General features: G+C 31.8%; 1 protein-coding gene across 10 annotated transcripts in view; it reads right to left on the bottom strand.

The window, feature by feature from the left end:
- The window catches only part of LOC148602365 (uncharacterized), a 38,957-nt gene extending 21,875 nt beyond the window's left edge, over positions 1-17,082 (bottom strand). For 3 of the 10 annotated variants that reach the window (XM_088551629.1, XM_088551633.1, XM_088551635.1), the window contains exons 1-8: positions 16,303-17,076; positions 14,743-14,829; positions 13,936-14,026; positions 12,821-12,906; positions 9,149-9,338; positions 7,939-8,025; positions 3,552-3,638; positions 1,807-1,885 (exon numbers count right to left, since the gene is read on the bottom strand). In XM_088551629.1, the coding sequence (XP_088407755.1) occupies positions 3,563-3,638; positions 7,939-8,025; positions 9,149-9,338; positions 12,821-12,906; positions 13,936-13,943 (447 nt within the window). In that variant the 5' untranslated portion in view covers positions 13,944-14,026; positions 14,743-14,829; positions 16,303-17,076 and the 3' untranslated portion in view covers positions 1,807-1,885; positions 3,552-3,562. Of the gene's footprint in view, positions 1-1,806; positions 1,886-3,551; positions 3,639-6,435; positions 6,567-7,176; positions 7,236-7,938; positions 8,026-9,148; positions 9,339-12,820; positions 12,907-13,727; positions 13,808-13,935; positions 14,078-14,742; positions 14,830-16,302 lie in introns of all 10 variants that reach the window. The other 7 variants (XM_088551639.1, XM_088551636.1, XM_088551638.1 and 4 more) reach the window with 7 other exon arrangements.
- Positions 17,083-17,485: the final 403 nt, after the last annotated feature.

Below are 17,485 nucleotides of genomic sequence, written 5' to 3'. Positions count from 1 at the left end.
TTAACATGTAAGGTTGACTGTACGATTCATGAAAAATGGTATAATTTCCGTGTGCGAAATGTAATTTAGTAATCTGGTGAGAAGTATACGAAATATCGCATATTGTTCAAAAGTTTTACAATATTGTTTGATGTCAATGATTTGAACCGTTTCGTCTAACAACCACTTTCACATTGAAACAAAACATTTATTTTTATAGTTAAAGTAAAATCAAAATCAAGGCAGATATGATATATTGAAAATGTAAATATAAACAAGCTTAATATCACCTCTGTTTTGTCCCTGATGTTGGGTTAATAAAAAGTAACACGGATGGTTCGATTGATCGTAGCACAGTTCGTATGCTTGTACTACCTTATACAAAGATACATGTATTAAGATCCTTCAAAACATCATTAATAATTCTCTTAATGTTAGTGGTGCGTTTTGTTATATTAAATTGCATGATTTTATACTAAAACAAGCCGTCTGATATCTCACAAGCTGTCTTTGTCAATGGCACTTGTACATAGCTTTTTAGCAGATCGAATGCACTGACAAAATGTGCAATACCAATACTATCAGTGTGGTCGTCTTTTATAGGGAACGGATATGAGTTAAACTTTGAAAGAAAGTTAACCTCACAAAACACCCTAAAAATGCAAACGGTCTTCTAGGTTTAGGGAGCTTCATTCACTGGTACTTGGCCCAATAATATATTTTTATAGCATATATTAAATCTCTATTCTCACGACTTCCAGCTATAAAGAACAGCCAGTATAATGTTGCTGTTTTATAAAAACAACATCAACATTAAGGCAAGCAGCTATCTTAACAAAATCTGGCACACATGCATGTTTAAAAATTTCAAAGGTGGGTCTCATTCAAAATTGTAACACTTATAGTGCAGATGAGCTTTGCTATGTGCAAAAAAATAATTTCAAGTATCTAATCCAAATATGGTCTGTTGGGGAGCGTTCAGTCATCTGTCATCAGTAATTACATTAAGGTTGTATTTACAGAGACCAGTTATTCATTCCTTAAATTATAGTGTAGTCATGTTGTGATTAGAATGACAAGTGAAATGTCATCAAATACTTCAGCAAGTTTGTTTTTATGTGATGTTTTTTACAGGCAGGGTGTTAAATGTTAAATTCTAACCCATTGATTTCTGATTATATCAATGGAATACCACATAGTTAGTTTTTTAGTAAATGTCAAAAAGTTCAGTCAACAAGCGAAAAATTACGATTTCAATCATTTAAATAAAACGTTACAAATTCCATGATTAAAAATTTCATTGAAAATGTTAATATCCATCGAGTCCAATGTACTATTCAACACTTAATTCAAGGTACAAATGTATGTATATAAGTCTAGTATTTAAAGAATTAAAGCACTTTTATAAAATAGCTCCCCCCCTCCCAAAAAAAAAAAAAAAAAAAAAAAAAAAAAACACTGATGAGTCGATTAAATTAATTTGAGTGTAAGAAATCCAGCATTTAAGTACAAAGTCAAAAATGTTCTAAAAATACTACGAAAGTTCTGGACCAATTTACATCATTGTAATGCATCATTAAAGAGTCGCGAAAAACAGTACTTGTTTGGTTATAAAGTCTAGAAAAAATCATTTATTAAAATAATATATTTACAATATTACTATTTTTGTATTTAGCAATAATAATCAAACAAGTATAATAGTAGCTAAAACATATTCACCTTGAATGTAATAAACATATATAGCATTCTAACACCCCCTAAATACAAATCAAAATGCTATAAAGCTTATAATATTGTAAAACATTCTTTTTCAATATTAATTTCTACCTAAAATATGGAATTGGTTGGTTTAGAAGATCTGGCCTCTCCTTGCACAGGACAGCTCCAACATAAACGTCGCTTGCGTCTACAAAGAGTATGAAAACATTTTCTTAATCTGGAGATATTAAGACCGGAAAACTAGTCAACAGTGATTTTATATTTTCAACAGTTATCTGGCATTTGCCATTCGACCGAAAGATGGGATTCTCACTAAAACTAAGAAGTTGTGTTAAATGTTCAACGGCAGTAGCAAAATTAGAAAACAAATTTCTATAGAAATCAAACATGACCATATACCTCATTATTTGCGTTGGAGTAACGAACTGAACAATTGCTTCAACTTTAGCAATAAGGGTTAGACATGTTCTTGACATCTGCACCATGAAAACTGATTTATTCAACGGGTCATAGTTTTCCTTCCCTCGTTTGTCCCGGACTTGGCTTTTTATGAGCAAGTAGGCAGGTGTTTCTAGAAAAGCAGAGGACGCTTACCCTACCGGTGCACCTGGTCCATGCTCCCAGTTTTTAGTGGAGTCCGAGTTGCTCATTTGCTTTTGTTACTTTACTTTGTATGTATGATTTTAGTTACTTTATGTTCTTTGTTGTGTATGTCTGTTTTCCATGTCGGGTCTTTGTCCCTGCATTACATTATTTTGATTACCGCTATAACCTTGGTTCCCTTGATTAATCCTTGACCTATAGTATGCATTAAGTAGTCAACTGTTGATTTTCCAACTTCGAGATTAACAGTGAGATTAGCAGTTGATAACTTATCAGAAGTTCCCTCTAAATATTTGATGGGATCAGACCACCTATAACCACACACAATTAATCATCAACATACATGGTAAACAAACTTACACACTGTGCATCAAACAGTCACATGTGACGTGCTATTAGTTTCTAATATTTCCAACAGTCCAATGACCATAAAAGGGACGACAAAAGATTTTCTCAAACTAGTCAAAAAGGAAAGATAATAGTTGACCGACGAAGAACATAACATAGTTTTATCAGATGCGCTTGTTTCCGTTAAAAAGGTGATTTATTGTCATTAAACAGTCCTAGTTTATACATCGCATCTTCCCATAAGAACCTGAGATAAAGAATACTACCGACACTGTTGATTCGGCCTTATATCTTGACTTACACGTACAAATCGATGGTAAAGGAAACTGTTGACAAAGAATACGACAAACGCGATGACTTTTCTTTCCGTATTGTCAACTTTCTTTTCAATTTCAAACTTTCTTTGCAACATTTCTTCAGTATTTGCGTATAAAGTTCACAAATCACAAATCATAAGTCAGAGCTTGCCGTTCCTACACAGACTTTTTGTATCACTCTATAATTCTTACAGTTAGACTTTTGGAACATGGTTACTGATGCTTCCAGATTGAAATCATCACAACAAAGTACATGGTCATCATCAGGTACTCGTGGATAGTTACTGTGTTATCTGCACCATAATAACCTATTTGTTGAACGTCTATTTTTTCTTTTTTTTCGTCGACCTCGGACTTGACTTTTTATGAGCAACCAAGTTGGTGTTTCTAGAAAAGCAGAGGATGCCCACCCTACCAGTACACCTGGTCAATGCTCACAGTTTTAATTGTAATCGATAACATTCTTTTGATTTCCGCTGGAATCCTGGTTCAGTTGATTTCTCTTTCTATGCATTTAAACAGTAGAAACCGTATTTCAATTGATTACAGAAGAGCTCACTGAATGTGTATTAATCTGATACTTACAATGTTTTATACTAGCAGTTACTCAACCTTATGAAACCATAATTCAACTCAAAAAAGTATAATTTGAGGATTTCTTCCGTCAAAATCCTGAAAAAAAATTCGATATCTATATAATGCCATTCTATTCCAGAATTTATTGAAAGCGAAATTCATAATCATTCCGGTATAAGGTTTAGCACTGTGTTAACAAGATGAGTTTATGTTTAATATCTAGCTAAGAATGACATACAGTAAAAAGAAACAATGATTAACCCGAAATGACTGAAAGGTAAGATAAATATGCAGTGACAAAGTACTTTTTGTTGATAACAACACCTTGATTCTGCACATTTAGAGCAAGTACATGTTTTTATATCAGTTTCTCCCAAAAAGGTATAGTGTGAATGCAACATTTTTTTTTCAAAAGCACTAAACAATAATTTATTTACTACCCGTCATATGCTATCTTGAAATACAAATAAGGAATGTCGGATAACTTTTATAAAATAATGTATACAGAGGAAGATGTTTACAAAATGCTGGAATTTTTAATCGACAACATATTTGTCCAGTGTGGTGGACGTGTTTTTCAACAAACAGTCGGCATTCCAATGGGAACAAATTATGCTCCTTTTCTTGCTGACCTATTCCGTCAATCTTATGAGGCTGTCTGTATAGCTGATCTGATCAGAAAGAAAGAATATCGTTTGGCTAGATCCTTCAATCTCAGTTTCCACTATATAGATGACGTATTATCTTCAAACAATCCTAATTTCGGGGATTTGATACATCGCATCTACCCAAAAGTACTTGAGATAAAGGATACTACAAACACTGTGAAGTCAGCCTCATATCTTGACCTACACATAGAAATCGATGATAAAGGAAAACTATTGACCAAACTTTACGACAAACGTGATGACATTTCGTTCAGAATTGTCAACTTTCCTTTCATCTGTGGCAACATCCCTTCGGCTCCTGTGTATGGAGTGTTCAAATCTCAATTCATACGTTATGCCAGAGCTTGCCGAAACTACGCAGACTTTTTGTTTCGCGCTAGAACTCTAACAAATAGGCTTCTGGTACAGGGTTATGTTGCTACAAGATTGAAGTTATCACTACAGAAGTTTTATGGTCGTCATCATGAACTCGTGAATCGTTATGGTGTATCCATCAGCACCAGGAGAACTAATTTATTTGACGGGTCATAGGCTTCTTTTCCTCGTCCGTCTACCCCGAACTTGACTTTTTATGAGCAACTCGGCGGGTGTTTCTAGAAAAGCTACTCTACCGGTGCACCTGGTCCATGCTCCCAGTTTTTAGTGGAGTCCGAGTTCCTCATTTACTTTTGTAACTTTGTATGTATGATTTTAGTTTCTTTATGTTCTTTGTTGTGTATGTCTGTTTTCCATGTCTGGTCTTTGTCCCTGGATTAAATTCTTTTGATTACCGCTATTACCTTGGTTCCCTTGTATACTCTTTCATAACGAATCGTTGGCTTTAGTAGAAAACAAAGAAAATAAAAAGTCAAAGAATTGTCCCTAACTCTTAGTAATAACACTTTCAAATAAACTCATATTTGCCCATGAAGAAAACATCTTTTTCGTTTTCTTATAAACTTACCATTATATAATGATATTATTACATCCAGTGCAAAACATTTTATACATATATGTTGGCGATTCAGAACATCTCAAACTGTCATGAATATGCCTATTTTCTGTTCAATAACACATCAGAATAAAGGGCTTTGTAGTTGATTTCTGCTGTAGTGCAAAGGACGGATACTTACGTTTTAACACAAGGGTTGTTGAAATTTTAATGCTTATCTTTGTTTCGCCCAAAAGAGTCTATTTTGAAGAAAGATTTCGCCCAAGTCCTTAAAAAGATACTGGATATTCATATCATGCCTTCGCTTTCCGATTATGTTTTGAAAGAAATTATTGTATACACTGATAGAACTACCCGCTGTAAAATGATTTTTTTTACCTTAATAATATGGTAACGAAAGATGATTCTCCCTATGACATGATTTAAATTTAAAGTAAATACATGTATGCAATTAACCTTACGAAACTATGTTTCGCACAAAAGAGCACAGTTTTTGAGTATTTGTTTCGTCCAAGTCTTGAGAAAAAATACAGGATATTTATATAATGCCGTTGTATTTAAGAATTTACTCAAATGAAAAATATACTAATTCTGATATAAAGTTGAGCATTGCATTAAAAAATGAGTTTGTGTTTAATATCTAGCTAAGAATGAAATACAGTAGAAAGAGTCAATAATTAACACTAAAATGGTTGAAAAGTAAGATAAATATGCTGTGACAAAATAGTTTTTGTTTACAACATCCAGATTCTGTACATATAAAGCAAGTCCATGTTTTTTTTTAATTCAGTTTCTCTAAGAAAAAGGTATAGTGTGACTACAACATTTTATTTTAAAAAAAAAAAAAAAACAAAAAAAAAACAAAAAAAAAACAAAAAACAAAAAACCAAAAAAAACAAAACAAAAAAACACTAAACAGTGATTTAGTTCCTACCCGTCATATGCTATCTTGAAGTACAAATTGAGAATGTCAGATATTTTTTATAAAAAAGTGTTTTCATTACGAATCCAAAGCTTTAATAAAAAACAAAAAGAAAATAAATAGTGGAAGAATTGTCCCTAACTCTTAGAAACTACTCTATCAAAGTAACTCATATTTGCCAATGTAAAAACAGTTTTTTCGTTCTCGTATAAATTTACCATTATATAATGATGTTATTACATACAGTGCAAAAATTTTTATGCATATATGTTGGCAATTCAGAACATCTCAAACTGTCATGAACACATAAGAATTCCTTAATAAAGTGATTTGCAGTTAATTTCTGCTGTAGTGTAAAAGACGGATACTTACGTTTTAATACAAGGGTTGTTGAAGTTTTCATGCTCATCTTTGTTTCGCCCAAAAGAGTCTATTTTGAGGAAGATTTCGCCCAAGTCCTTAAAAAATGCTGGATATTCATATCATGCCTTGGCTTTGCCATACTTGTTTTGAGAGAAATTATCGTTTACAACAATAGAGCTGCCCGTTGTAAAATGATTTTGTTACCTTAATAATACGGTAACGAACGATGATAAGATTAAAATTTAAAGTAAATACATGTATGCAATTAACCTTCGAAACTATGTTTCGCCCAAAAGTGCACAGTTTGAGTATTTGTTTCGCCCAAGTCCGGAAAAAATGCTGGATATTCATATCATGCCTTGCCTTAGCCATACTTGTTTTGAGAGAAACTATCGTTTACAACGATAGAGCTGCCCGTTGTAAAATGATTTTGTTACCTTAATAATACGGTAACGAAAGATGATATGATTAAAATTTAAAGTAAATACATGTATGCAATTAACCTTCGAAACTATGTTTCGCCCAAAAGTGCACAGTTTGAGTATTTGTTTCGCCCAAGTCCGGAGAAAAAATACAGGATATTCATATCATGCCTTCGCTATCCGATACCTGTTTTGAGAGAAATTTTGTATACACTGATAGAGCTGCCCGCTGTAAAATGATTTTTTTTACCTTAAAAATATGGTAACGAACGATGATTCTCCCTACGATATGATTAAAATTTAAAGTAAATACATGTATGCAATTAACCTTACGAAACTATGTTTCGCCCAAAAGAACACAGTTTGAGTATTTGTTTCGCCCAAGTCCTGAAAAAAATACAGGATAATTTCATGATGCTATTGTATTGTAGAATTTTTTGAAATGAAAAATACACTAATTATGATATAAAACTGAGCATTGCATTAAAACATGAGTTTTCGTTTAATATCTAGCTAAGAATAACCTTTAGTAGAAAGAGACAATGATTAACCCTTCAATGGTTGAAAAGTAAGATAAATATGCATTGACAAAATACTTTTTGTGAACAAGAACATCGAGATTCTGCACATATAGAGTAAGTCCATGTTTTTTCTTTATATCAGTTTCTCTAAAGAAAAGGTATAGTGAGAATATAATATTCTATTTTCAAAAGCACTAAACAATGACTTATTTACTACCCGTCAGATGCTATCTTGAACTACAAATTAGGAATGTCGGATAACTTTTATAAAAAAGCGTTTTCATTACGAATCCAAAGCTTTAATAAAAAGAAAATAAATAGTGCAAGAATTGTCCCTAACTCTTAGAAACTACTCTATCAAAGTAACTCATATTTGCCAATGTAAAAACAGTTTTTTCGTTTTCGTATAAACTTACCATTATATAATGATGTTATTACATACAGTGCAAAAATTTTATACATATATGTTGGCGATTCAGAACATCTCAAACTGTCATGAACACATAAGAATTCCTTAATTAAGTGTTTTGCAGTTAATTTCTGCTGTAGTGTAAAAGACGGATACTTACGTTTTAATACAAGGGTTGTTGAAAGTTTCATGCTCATCTTTGTTTCGCCCAAAAGAGTCTATTTTGAGGAAAGATTTCGCCCAAGTCCTTAATAAAATACAGGATATTTATATCATGCCTTCGATTTCCGATACTTATTTTGACAAAAATTATTGTATTTACTGATAGAGCTTCCCGCTGTAAATTGATTTTTTTCTTTGATCTTAATCAAGTAGAAATTATCATATTGTAACGAACGATGATTCTCCCTAAGATATAATTAAAATTTAAAGTATGCAATCAAGTTAAAATACTTTCATCGGCAATATTGAAATTCTATACATAGTGTATGCATTCTTGCTACTTTCATTTCAAAATTTACAAATTGTTTCGAAGCCAATAATCAATAATTACTTACTCATAACAGATGAAAGTTTGAATTCCTCATTACACACACATATCGGGATAATGTAAATAACAAGAAAATCTAATTATCTCTACGGCTAGTGATAATTCATTCCAACAAAGAAATTTAGCAATAGAATTTTCTTAAATTCTAACACATTCACCATTACATGCCCGGACAATTATTTATTCATCAACCTAATATCTTTCAGCATCCGTCAACAAATCAATTCATAACTTCTAGTACAAGATATACTTGAAAGTTAACGCCTATTGTTTTGTTATGAAACAACCTACAAAAACTAATGCACATATATGGAATATTTTAAGAGAAGTCACTCGGATCAAACAAATATTTTTTTTTTATCATTACATGTATGTCATCTCCAAGAATCATCAGTTCGAACGAGTCAATATTAAGATACACAACCAACATTTAATTGATCAAAAACATATTGTCGTTAACGGTTTCGGCCATTCTAAACATCTCAAAATTTTATGCGAAGGCCCTGTTTGCATTAAAGCATTAGAAGTCATCTAAAATAATATGTGAATTGTAGTTGATCTGTGCTGAATTGTGTACATGTATGATACCTATGCTTACATTTAAAAGCTGTTCAGATATATTGTAAAAATATTTTTCGCCCGCAAGAGCGTATTTTGAGGAGAGGATTCTCCTAACTCATGAAAATGATACAATATATATTTATAATTTCATGAATACGCAATATTTTTGTACAACCAAGCATTAGATACCGTCTTTAAATTTATTGCAGTTGAGTTTGACGAATGTGTAATATTAGGATACTTATAGTTTAAAACTCACAGTTCACTGGGAAGATTGTTCCATAAAGTAGCAGCTGCCTTGTCGAACCTACGATCACCGTACGATTTCGTTTTCACTCTTGGCGTTTCAAGTGTCACAGATTTCTGGGAGCGTAGTGATCTTGATGGGCGGTATAGACTCAGAAGCTTTTGAAGATATGCTGGAGCTATACCATGCACATGATGCAGTGCTATAAAAAAGCATAAGATCAGTATGTATTGACATCGGAATTCAACAGGTAACCAGTGTAGGTCAATTAAACCAAGTGCTATTAGGTTATATTTTCTGCGCCGTAATATCAATTTGGCGGTAGCATTCTGAACTCTTTGAAGCTTGTTCAAGCTACTAGATTTCACGCCATATATAAGGGAGTTGCCGTATTCCAATCTCGATGTTAGAGTTTTGCAAGCACTGTCCGTAATGTAACAACGAATTCGGTCAATCTTTGCCCAAGTGTATCCGATAGGCTAAGAAAACATACAATGAACTCTGGACCCAAAAACAGGTCCCTGCTGAACGCCAAAGTTTAATTTGATCGAATTGGGTTGGATGGCTTCCTCGGATACTTGTTGAGTCCTTCTTTGTAAATACGAGAGAAACCATGAAAGAGCAGAATTTGCCGTAACGTCGTAATGTGCACGTAATAATTATGGGTTAATCATTGTTTCTTTTTTACTGTACGTCATCCTCAGCTAGATATTGAACATAAACTCATGTTGTTAATGCAATGCGAAACTTTATATCAGAATTAATATACTTTACATATCAGTAAATTCTGGAATACAACGGCATGATATAAACATCCTGCATTTATTTCTCAGGATAAGGGCGAAATAAATCCTCAAATTCTGCTATTTTAGTCGAAACATAGTTTCGCAGGGTTTTGTATCTGTTAGAATATGAGTTTATTGATCTATTCTATCACTGGCATTTTTAACACAGTAATGTTATGTTTTGAATTTTTATTTTTTAATGGAAACATTTTTTATTGTTTTTAATTCTTTTTATTTCATTCAAATGATAAATATATATATATTTTCTAGATATTTTTACTTTAGCTATAATTTTTAGATTCAGTAATTCATTCTTATCTTGGTTGAGCTTTAACAGCTTGCTCGTCATGCATGAGCTGGTGTCCTCAACATAAGCTTCAATTCGTGTGGATATTTCGGACCAGTTGTCAATTGGTTCAATTACTAAATATATCTGCGAATCATTAGCGTACCAATGATAAAGCATGTCATGTTGTCTGAAAATTTCTATCTAATATTTTTATACTATTTAAATAATGTTTTAATAATTAATTATGCTTTAATTACATAATTTATAATTATGTTTTGTTTTTGTTCGTCTTTTTTTACTTTACAAATTTCTATATCTTAGATACATAATTACTGTTCTGAAAAATATTTCTCTTTTCACATTCTTTTGTATAATTGTAGGTGTTGATTACTACATACTTTGTATTGTATATCATTTGTATGCCGTAAAGCGCTTAGAGTAAATGCAGTTTAGATTGGCGCTATATAAATATTGTAAATAATAACTAAACAAAATGGTGTTGTCATCACCAAGCTAATAGCTTAGACGAATGATTTATTTAGTATGCCTTAGAAGAAAACCCGATAATAAACAAGAAAAGTCTGATACATTTGATTACAAAGAAATAATTATATCAGTACGAATTTGTGGATAATAATGCATTACAAAACATTATTTATCCTACTTATTTCTCCATTGCATACCTCATAATTCGTTGACTTGAATTTTATATTTTTTCTGGCACAAAAGGAAGTGTAATCAAGAGAATCAAGATTCTAGCAGAAAACAAAAGAATATACACAATATATACCAGGGACAGAAGCAGACATCAGTAACTGACACACACAACGAAGGACATGCAATAACCAAAATAATACTTTACCCTTAATGAAATGTTTTATTACAAATACTGCAACGTTTAATGCAAGTGTAGCCTAGGTTATAGAATTTAATCAATCATAAATCGAAAAAAATAAAAATATGATAAAATTGTGTTTGCCATTGTTCAAATTGATATTATACTTGATATATTTGTGGAAAACGAATGCTTTATTGATTATACCTATCTGATCAGTATTGCATTTTATTATTCATCAAATTAAAAAGAAATAATAAGTTTGGAATGCAATAACGCGACAGATTTTTATTCTAACAAAAAAAACTTAATTAAACACAAATGCCCATTTACATGTGTATAGGGAGCAGCAGAAGATTTGACATTCTTTCAATCAAACTTGTGAAGGATCGTTGTCTGATACGTAGTTATCTAAAGAAGAAGCATATACTTCCCCGGGTTGTATCAACCCTAGTATTATAAATCGTTTGTTGTATTTCTTATAAGTTACAAGTAATGATAATGCGACAGTAAACGACGCCTACATGATTCAGAAATGCCTCAGTAAATCTGCTTGTAACGACACCGAGTCACGATCTCAAGTTTTTTTTCTCCGTGGTTATTGAGTAAAGTGAGAATTTTCCTACTAAACAATGGACTCCTACAAAACCCACAATGTAGCAATTGGTTGAATATTGCAGTTTATTTATACACCGGTCATCTCCGGTAGCCTTGATAGAGAATAATATTAATTTTCTAAGATATCTTTATCTTATATGACCGTAGTTGTTAATATTTTGACAAACATTTCTCTTTAATTACTTCTTCACATATCGACTGTACACGCTATGCAGTTTGACGACTAAATTGCTTAATGACATTTCTTTCATTATTAATTATTTCAACATTTCTTTCTGTATCTATTTGAAAGTGTAACATATCTATGACATAACATCTTGTTGTCAGAAAACAAGGACAAAAAGCAAATTATGTGTAAACAAAACACGTCAATATTTTATAAATTTGGTTTAACTAGGTCAACATAGTACATTATTATAGAAAGTTTTGTTATTGATTTCTATTTCTCATTGTCCCTTACTCTCAGAAACTACTCTATCAAAGTAACTCATATTTGCCAATGTAAAAAACAGCTTTTTCGTTTTCCTATATACTTACCATTATATAATGATGTTATTTCATACAGTGCAAAAAAAATTATACATATATGTTGGCGATTCAAAACATCTCAAACTGTTATGAATACATAAGAATTCCTAAATAAAGGGCTTTGCAGTTGATTTCTGCTGTAGTGTAAAAGACGGATACTTATTATTATTATTTTTATTCTTTAATTCAGTTTCTCTAAGAAAAAGGTATAGTGTGACTACAAAATTTTATTTTCAAAAGTAATAAGCATTGATTTATTTACTACCCGTCAAATGCCATCTTCTACTAAAAAGTAGGAATGTCAGATAATTTTTATAAAGAAAGTGTTTTCATTAGGGCTTTAGTGGGGAAAAAAAGAGAATAAATAGTCGAAGAATTGTCCCTAACTCTTAGCAATTACTCTATCAAATAAACTCATATTTGCCAATGTAAAAAAAACAAAAAAACAACTTTGTCGTTATCTTATAAACTTACCATTACTTAATGATGTTATTTCATAACATCACAAAAATTTTTACACATATATGTTGGCGATTCAGAACATCTCGAACTGTCATGAACACATAAAAATTCCTTAAGAAAGTGGTTTGCAGTTGTTTTCTGTTGTAATGTAAAAGACGGATACTTACGTTTTAATACAAGGGTTGTTGAAATTTCCATGCTTATCTTTGTTTCGCCTAAAGAGTCTACTTTGAGAAAAGATTTCGCCCAAGTCCTTAAAAAATAGAGGATATTCATATTATGCCTTCGCTTTCCGATACTTGTTTTGAGAGAAATTATTGTATACACTGATAGAGCAGCCCTCTGTAAAATGTTTTTTTTATGATTAAAATTTAAAGTAAATACATGTATGCAATTTAATAAAATTACTTCGTTCGGCAAAATTGATATTCTGTACATAGTGTATACATTCTTGCTACTTTCATCTCAAAATTTACAAAATGTTTTCGAAGCCAAAAAACAATAATTACTTATTCATAACAGATGAAAGTTTGAATTTCTCATTTAACACACATAACGGGATAATGTAAAAAAATAGAAAGTCTAATTATCTCTACGGCTTGTGATAATTCATTCCTACAAAAAAAATTAGCAATAGAATTATCTTAAATTTTAACACATTCATCAACCTTATATCTGTCAACATCCGTCAACAAATCAATTCATAACTTCTAGTACAAGATTTACAAGAAAGTTAGCGCCGATTGTTTTATTATGAAAACTACAAAAACTGATGCAAAGATATGGGATCATTTAAGAGCATCCATTCTGATCAAACAAAACATATTTTTATTAATGTCACCTCTGAGAATTATTAACTTGAACGTAACATTATTAAAATACAAAAAACAACAATTTAGTGATCATTTATTGATCAAACATATTGTCGCTAACGATATCGACTATACTAAAAATTACAATATTTCATGAGATCGCCATGTTTCTTTGCATTTAAGTATTAAAAGTCATTTAAAATAACAATTGCATTGCAGTTTATTTGTCCTGAATGTGTAAATGTATGAAACTTATGCTTACATTTAAAAGCTGTTCAGATATATTGTAAAAATATGTTTCACCCAAACGAGCGTATTGTGAGGAAAGGATTCGCCTGAATCCTGAAGAAGATACAATATAATTTTAAAATTTCATTAATACGCAATGTGTTTGTGCAACTAAGCATTATATACCTTCTTAAAATTTATTGCTTTTGGGTTTAACGAATATATAATATTAGGATACTTACAGTTTCATATTCTAACAGATACGATACAATACATTGCGTAACTATGTTTCACCCAAAAGAGCATAGTTTGAGTATTTGTTTCGCCCAAGTCCTGAGAAAAAATAGAGGATATTTTCATAATGCCGTTGTATTCAAGAATTTACTGAAAAGAAAAATATACTAATTCTGATATAAAGTTTAGCATTGCATTAACAACATACGTTTATGTTTAATATCAAGCTAAGATTACATACATTAAAAAGAAACAATGATTAACCCTAAAATGATTGAAAGTTAAGATAAATATGCAGTGACAAAATACGTTTCTTTTGAAAACGACATCTTAATTCTGCACATTTAGAGCAAGTACATGTTTTTATATCAGTTCGTCCCAAAAAGGAATAGTGCGAATGCAACATTTTCGTTTTCAAAAGCACTAGATAATAATTTATTTAATACCGGTCAGATGCTATCTTGAAATACAAATAGGGAATGTCGCATAACTTTTATGAAATAATGTATTCATTACGAATCCAGGGCTTTAGTAGAAAAAAAAATGCATAGTCAAAGATTGTCCCTAACTCTTAGCAATAACACTTTCAAATAAACTCATATTTGCCAATGTAAAAAACAGCTTTTTCGTTTTCGTATAAACTTACCATTATATAATGATGCTTTTACATACATTGCAAAGATTATTATATATATATTGGCGATTCAGAACATCTCAAACTTTCATGAAAACACCATGTTTCGGTTCAATAACGAATTCCTTAATAAAGTGCTTTGCAGTTGATTTCTGCTGTAGTGTAAAAGACGAATACTTACGCTTTAATACACGCGATTTTGAAATTTTCATCCTCAACTTTGTTTCGCCCAAAAGAGTCTATTTTGAGGACAGATTTCGCCTAAGTCCTAAAAAGTACAGTATATTCATATAATGCCTTCGCTTTCCGATACTTACTTCGAGAGAATTATTGAATACACTGATAGAGCTGGTGTTAAATGAACTTTTTCTTCGATTTTATCATGTGGTTAAGAAAAATGATTCTCCCTAAGATATAAGTAAAATTTAAAGTACATCAATAAAATTAAAATACTTTCTTCACCAATATTGAACTTCTATACATAGTGTTTACGTTCTTGGTACTTTCATTTTAAAATGAAGCAAGTAATCAATAATTACTTTATCATAACAGATGAAAGATTGACTTTCTCATTACACATTAATTTCGGATAATGTAAATAAAAGGAAATACTAAATATCTTTATTGCTCGTGATAATTCATTCCTACAAAGAAAGTTAGTAATAGAATGATCTTAATTTCTAACACATTCACCATTACATGTCCGGACAATTATGTATTCATTACCCTCATTTCTGTCAATATTCGTCAACATATCAATTCATTACTTCTAGAGCAAGATATAAGTCAAAGTTAACGCCAATTGTTTTATGAAGAAAACCACAAAAAAAACTAATGCACAGATATGAAATCTTTTCACAGAATTCATTCAGATCAAACGTAGTATAGATTTTTTATAACTACAGTTGATTTCTGCTGAATTGTGTAAATGTAAGATAATTATGCTTACATTTAAAAGTTTGATTTTCTCATCACATAAAAATGTCGGATAATGTAAAGAAAAGGAAATACTAAATATAGCTGCGGCTCATGATAATTTATTCCTACATAGAAAATTAGTAATAGAATGATCTTAATTTCTTTCTCATTCACCATTACATGCCCGGGCAATCATGTATTCATCGACCTCATATCTCTCAACATCCGTCAACAAATCAATGCATAACTTCTAGTACAAGATATACTTTAAAGCTTACGCCTATTGATTTATTATGAAAATCACAACATCTAATGCACAGGTATGGGATCTTTTAAGAAAGTCACTCGGATCAAACAAATATTTTTTTATCACTACATGTATGTCATCTCCAAGAATCATGACCTCGAACGCATCAATATTAAGATACAAACCCAACATTTTATTGATCAAAAACATATTGTCGTTAACGGTTTCAGCCATTCTAAACATCTGAAAATTTTATGAGAACGCAATGTTTCTGTGCATTAAAGCATTAAGTTATCTAAAATAATATGTGCATTGCAGTTAATCTGTGCTGAATTATGTATATGTATGATACTTATGCTTACATTTAAAAGCTGTTCAGATATATTGTAAAAAAATATGTTTCACCCGAAAGAGCGTATTTTGAGGAGAGGATTCTCCTAACTCATGAAAATGACACAATATATTTTTTTTTATAATTTCATGAAAACGCAATGTTTTTGTGCAATCAAGCATTAGATATCGTCTTTAAATTTATTGCAGTTGAGTTTAACGAATGTGTAATAATAGAATACTGACGGTTTTAAACTGGCAGTTTACTGGGAAGATTATTCCATAAAGTGGCAGCTGCCTTGTCGAACCTACGATCACCGTACGATTTCGTTTTCACTCTTGACGTTCCACGTGTCACAGAGTTCTGGGAGCGTAGTGATCTTGATGGGCAATATAGAGTCAGAAGCTTTTGGAGATATGCTGGAGCTATACCATGCAGTGCTATAAAGCATAAAAGCATAAGATAAGTTCGTATTTTCATTGGAATTCAACAGATAACCAGTGTAGGTCAGTTAAACCAAGTGCTATATGGTCATATTTCCTGCGCCGTGACATCAATCTGGTGGTAGCATTTTGAACTCTTTAAAGCTTGTCGTATTGTGCATGTAATAATTATGGGTTAATAATTGTTACCTTTTTACTGTATGCCATTCTTAGCTAGATATTAAACATAAACTCATGTTGCTAATGCAATGCTAAACCTTATATCAGAATTAATATACTTTACATATCAGTAAATTTTGGAACACAACGGCATGATATAAACATCCTGCATTTTTTTTCAGGATTAGGGCGAAATAAATCTTCACATTGTGCTCTTTTAGTCAAAACATCTGTTTGTTTGTTGGGGTTTAACGTCCGAGCAGCAATATTTCAGCTATATTCAGACAATGAACATGAAATGGATGATAAAATGAACATGAAATGAAAAAAAAAGGATGGGTCACAAGGATAATAGGGTTGATTGCCACTGGAAAAAGAGGGGATGGGTAAGGTCGGGCAATTTAATCTTCTGTGGCGGAGCGCAAAGGTTCCTACTCCTTTCGAATACCACAACAGGGTTCTTTAACGTGGAGGAACGTGGCATCTTTCCCAACACGGTGCACCACTATGGTTTGCGGTCAGGTTTTCCGTATTATAGCCTGACAACCCCAGCATGTAACACGCCAGGGGTATCCCATTCCACCACCTGGGGCACACATCCCAGTTGCTCTGTGGGCAGAGCGCCTAGCCCCCGGCTAGGTTTCTGAGCACTACTTAGTCGCCTTATACGACAAGCTTAGCGCTGCTGCAGGCCTATGTTTTTAACACCCGGACCTGCACGGGGCTTTAGTCAAAACATAGTTTCGCAGGGGTTTGTATCTGTTACAATATGATTTTATTGATCTATTTTATCACTGGTATTTTTAACACAGTAATTTTATGTTTC

The sequence above is a fragment of the Perna viridis genome, chromosome 11 (assembly GCF_037379345.1).
Source record: "Perna viridis isolate PV_CMFRI_1.1 ecotype Kerala chromosome 11, ASM3737934v1, whole genome shotgun sequence".
Classification (NCBI taxonomy): Eukaryota; Metazoa; Mollusca; class Bivalvia; order Mytilida; family Mytilidae; genus Perna; species Perna viridis.
The sequence above is the reverse complement of the archived record's forward strand: the minus strand, read 5'-3'. Positions and strand labels throughout refer to the sequence as shown.